A 5513-nucleotide genomic window follows, 5' to 3' on the forward strand; every position below is an offset into this window, starting at 1 on the left:
TGTCTACGAAGTCTTTCATCAGAACATCTCAACCATCACCAGAAGAAATTTACCACAGAGGGCATAAGATTTTCAACTGTGGCCGTACCAGCCGTTTGACGATTCCTCAAGTGTGTTTCCAGCCTAACTCCTCAGCAACTGTGGTCATTCCATTGCAAACAATGTCCAGAAAGGACCAGACAGCAGACCAGTATGCAAAAGGCCCATGGTATATGACCAATGACCAACTAAACAATGGGTGGGAAACCCTCGTCGCTGATCCACCAGGACACAATTGGTCTTCCTACACTCGCACTAAACATGCTCGTCGCCAACGACCTCTCCTGAGCCTCGCCCCAACACAAAAACACGCCCCGGCCCTGTCTGTGGATCTAACCAAAGGGAATCTGCTGGGAGACGACCCCAAGAAAACAGGATGCTGGCTGTTCCTAATATGGGCATGGCTAAGATCGCGAGACCCACATTTCTTGTTGGAATTATGTGTGGACCTGCCCAAACCAGACCCGACGATAGAACTGTCTCCCATAGCAACCGCAAAAGGAATAATAGGTGTTCTCAAAAGCAAAGGTGGACACTTACATTGAAATAATGACTGGAATTTTAGGAAATATCAACAATTGGTTACTGCAGGAACAGGCAGGAGCAGTAATTCCAGACGTTTTTTTTGTGTGCCTATTGTGTGCCTAGGACCAAGGCCACTGTTGAATGGGACCTGCTTGGAGGGGCTTCTGTCACGGGAGAGAATTGCCAGCTGCTCAGAATGGGAGACACCTTTTCCTCGTCACGTCCAAAACTTCGTCACCACCCCTCTTTGACACTGATGTGGCCCCAGGAAATTTCACTTGCTTCACCAGAGAACCCCCAGCGCAGTTTCTACTGGAGGCCATCAACCGGACATGGTGCAGAAAATGCAGTTGTTCCATTTAAGGTGGCAAGAGCGGATTTATGGTGGTGATGTGGAGGAAAGACCCTGAGAAATATTCTCCCATGGAATTGGACGGGAACGTGCGCACCTGTAAACCTGATACTACCAACCCTAATCGTGAGGGAACAAGGGGAAATAACCAACACCAGAGACCTGCAAAGAAGAAGACGATCAGTTCTGGGAGATGACACCGACCCTACCTACATCGATGCTATAGGAGTGCCGAGAGGTGTGCCTGACGAATACAAACTAGCAGATCAAATAGCTGCAGGGTTTGAGAGTACAATATGTTGGTGGTGCACAATAAATAAGAACGTGGACCGCATCAATTACATCCATTACAATGTGCAGAGACTTGCCAATTACACAAGAGACGGCCTACAAGCAGTACACGAGCAGCTAAGAGCAACTTCAATGATGGCTTTTCAAAATAGAATGGCACTGGATGGTTGCTGGCGGAGCGAGGAGTGTGCTCGATGTTTGGGACTCAATGTTACACATTCATACCGAACAACACTGCACCAATATGGAGGGCTGACACATGCCGTGGATGGACTGAAAACACTCAGCAACAAGATGAAGGAACATTCCAGAGTAGATACAGCAATGTGGGACAAATGGTTGAACATTTTTGGAAAGTACAAGACCCTAGTGGCGTCTGTTTTGATATCAATAGCCGTTTTCGCGGCAATAATGATTCTATGAGGATGCCGTTGTATTCCGTGCATACATGCCCTGTTGGGAAAACACATTAATAGGATGTTTGGCGATCGAGTAGCCATGTTGACGTATGAAGCAATAAAGAATCAAGAAGAAATAGAAAAATTGCATGAAGAAAGTTCCAGTGAAGAGTCAGAAATGGAAAATGATGTATAAGTGTCATGGCTAAAATGCTCCACCTATGAAGGGGCAACTTAAACTTAAAAGGGTGTTGCCGTGGAATTTTTAGGAATGTTTTGAAATGCTGAAATGTAAATACAATAATCAAAAGTTGATCCTGTAGGATTAAAAGGAGGAAAATGGAAAAAAAAAAATTGTTTAGCATAGATCATTTCAACCAGTAAGGTCAAGCAAGTTCATTGGATGATGCTTGTGCAGGTGTACGAGGTGTCACGAGTTGTAGAACAAAGACTCCTCAGAAAATAATGAAGATGTGCGAGTCAGCAACCTTCAAAATGCTACAGTTTATCATGCTAACCTTGTGACGATGAAGTAAGTAAATGGAAAAGTACTGAGAGAAAGGCATAGTTGCTAAGCATTATATAAGGGACATGTTTGTTACATTGGGCAGAGATCTCTCTGCATTCTGTATTTGCATGTGTTCTGACTGACTTATTAAACTCTTAAAAGTAGCATTCTGACTTTGTTTTAACTGAAGAAAATCCTCGACAAACTGCATCCAAGAACATAACTAAGGAGTGAAAGTGAGGTTTACCTGTGCTTGCTCCTTTAGGGTGGACAGTAACGAGAGCATCTCATTCAGATCATTGAATGGATTTTCAATGACTTTCTGGTGGCTGTACCAGGGTTTGGAGGTTGTAGGTGTTGGGTGCTGTCCTCGGGTATAGCGATGGATTTGCTCCACTTAAAAAGTACTCCATGTTGTTGGGGAAGGGTTGAGCTGGCAAGTATGGAAAGATTCCTGCAGAAAATACACAAATATTTGCACTTTTAGAGTTTCTGTGCTCTACATGAAATAAGTAGTCAGGAGCTCCAGTGGGACATGGGGTTACTGGGGCACCACTGGAACTTTCTGATTGGAGCTCAGCGGGGCAGCGAAAGGATTGGACAGTGGGCCGTGGCAGGAGAGGTTCCAGGACGTGTATGGAGCACTGCCCTCAAATGTTCCTACACCGCGGACTTTTCATACAGTTCATCATCATGCCACCTCCAGAAGTTCTCTGACGACTCTGCTGCTGTTGGCCTCATCACTGATGGGGACGATACAGACTACAGAGGACTTATTCAGGACATTGTGGACTGGAGCCTGCGGAACAACCTCCGGATCAATGCCAATAAAACCAAGGAGCTGCTGGTGGATCTCCTCAGGCGTAACAACCTCCCGCCTGCACCGGTGAACATCCTGGGAACGGACGATGACGTTGTCAAGTCCTATGATTACCTGGGTGTTCACTTAAACAATAACCTGGACTGGACACACAACACAGAAACCCTTGTCAAGAAGGGCAATAGCAGACTGTTTCTGCTCAGGAGACTGAGGTCTTTTGGAGTGCAGGGACCACTCCTGAGGACTTTCTATGACTCTGTGGTGGGATCAGCCATCTTTTATGGGATAGTCTGCTGGTCCAGCAGCATCATGGACAGGGACAGTTGGAGGATGGACAGACTGCTAAGGAGGGCCAGCTCTGTCCTGGGATGTCCCCTGGACTCAGTGGAGGTGGTGGGAAACGGGAGGTTGATGGCTAAGCTGTCATCCATGTTGAACAACACATCCCACCCCCTACAGGACACCCTGACAGCACTGGGCAGCTCCTTCAGTGAGTGGCTGCTCCACCCTCGCTGCGTGAAGGAGAGGTAGTCTGCAGACTAGTGGACGTTAATAAATGTCTAAATTTACCACTGGACTCACACAGTAACTTTACAATTCTCTAATAGCATTTCAACCATTCTGCACACACTGAATAGTATGTATTCTGACATGTATATTGTATACACTCTCTGTACTATGTACAGGGATACAAAAGGCTGATTATCCATTTATCTTGGATTATATACATATATATATATATATTCTTTTTTATACATTTTTCTATTTTTATTTCAATTTTTTTCAGCATGTTTTTGCTGCTGTTGCGCTGTAAATTTCTCCGTGTGGGACAAATAAAGGAATCTGAATCTGAATAGTTTTTAGAGCAGAAATTTTATTTGCAGAGTAGCGCCTTCCAAAAATCGTCTTCTACTGTATAATTTCCCGCACTGTAAGCGGGAGTATGTCACAGCGATCCCTATTGGTGTGAGACGGAAATGGAGCACACCGTGGTGTCCAGTGTTGAGGCGGTGGCCAACCAGTGAAGTGAGCTGTAATGATGTGTTATCCGATGTGCTTTCTTCATAAAATCCATATGTACAATATAATTTCTTGCTTTTATTATTAGCCACTCTTTACTCTTTCAACTGTCCCTCGGTGGCTGTAAATACTTGTTTTTTTCTGATTTCAATTTCTGCAAGAATGAAAGACAATGCGTTAATGTTGTTTGAAGACATTGCAGAAGAGAACTGTGTTTGTTTGCAATAAAAAGAAAGGAAAATTTAAAATTTAAAATGGATAGAACTGAAACATTCCATTTTTATGAATGCACCAACCTTTTATTTTGCATATTAGCCTGACGTCTGCGTTACTGCATTGGTGGAAAGCCGAAGTAAACATTGTTGTGATTCGCTAAAACACCTGCAGCTGGGTGGAATTCCTGGGTGTGAATCCCGCTGGTTTCCCACTTGTTTGGATATGGTGGAAGGGAAAGTTGAGTTTAGATTTACAAGTGCATCCAAGAACATAACTAAGGAGTGAAAGTGAAGTTTACCTGTGCTTGCTCCTTTAGGGTGGACAGTAACGAGAGCATCTCATTCAGATCATTGAATGGATCTTCAATGACTTTCTGGTGGCCTGTTTCTATGGGCTGGACCAGGGTTTGGAGGTTGTAGGTGTTGGGTGCTGTCCTCGGGTATAGCGATGGATTTGCTCCAGTTAGAAAGTACTCCATGTTGTTGGGGAAGGGTTGAGCTGGCAAGTAATGAAAGATTCCTGCAGAAAATACGCAAATATTTGCACTTTTAGAGTTTCTGTGCTCTACATGAAATAAGTAGTCAGGAGCTCCAGTGGGACATGGGGTTACTGGGGAACCACTGGAACTTTCCGATTGGAGCTCAGCTGGGCAGCAAAAGGATTGGACAGTGGGCCGTGGCAGGAGAGGTTCCAGGACGTGTCTGGAGCACTACTCGCAAATGTATCGAGTGTCGGGCCGGAGAGCTTTACTCACGGGGTCGCCTCTTCCTTTGTGAGTGCATGTGCGTGTGTTCTTTGCATGTTCATGTGTGTGTGCACAGAGTGTAAAAACAGTCATCTCCCCTCCCTGGAAACCAAAAAAGGTTCTTCGACACTACAGAGGAATGAAAGAATCTTACCTCCATGCGGCTGTTGTACAACGTACTGCATTCCGGTCATGTTGTAGGGGTTAGAGTAGGGAGCAGGTCGGGACCTGGTGCGCTGGCGAACTTTTCTCTTCACCTCTGGAAGAAGTTCAGGGTGGTCCTTTTTGAAATAAGGCTGGAAGAAGTGGTGAACGCAGTTGGAAGTGACGCGCACAGGTTTGACTTTTTTGAAGCCATAGTGGTGAAGCTGGCGGATAAAACTTAAGAATTTGATGCCTTTAAATTTTCTCAACCCCCTCAAGGTATCAGAGGTGGGAGACAGCACCTGGGTCTCTAATAGAGCTTTATCAATGAGGATTCCATTACCAACATTGTTCCAAATGATGGCAGTGATTTCTGGAGTATTTACCAGAAACCAAAGTTTAGCAGGAAAGGTGTTGGGGTTGCTTAAATGTGGTGAGAGTCCACCAGGTTCCAT

At 45.0% G+C, this 5513-nt stretch overlaps 1 protein-coding gene across 1 annotated transcript; it reads right to left on the reverse strand.

The window, feature by feature from the left end:
- Positions 1–3798: 3798 nt before the first annotated feature.
- On the reverse strand, positions 3799–5513 carry LOC115252735 (uncharacterized). Its single transcript, XM_029848684.1, has 4 exons — positions 5069–5513; positions 4468–4688; positions 4250–4380; positions 3799–4107 (listed from the first exon to the last, which is right to left on the reverse strand). The coding sequence occupies exons 1-3, from the start codon at positions 5511–5513 to the stop codon at positions 4282–4284; spliced, it is 765 nt and encodes a 254-aa protein (XP_029704544.1). The 3' UTR covers positions 3799–4107; positions 4250–4281.

The sequence above is a fragment of the Takifugu rubripes genome, chromosome 15, assembly GCF_901000725.2.
Source record: "Takifugu rubripes chromosome 15, fTakRub1.2, whole genome shotgun sequence".
Taxonomy (NCBI): Eukaryota; Metazoa; Chordata; class Actinopteri; order Tetraodontiformes; family Tetraodontidae; genus Takifugu; species Takifugu rubripes.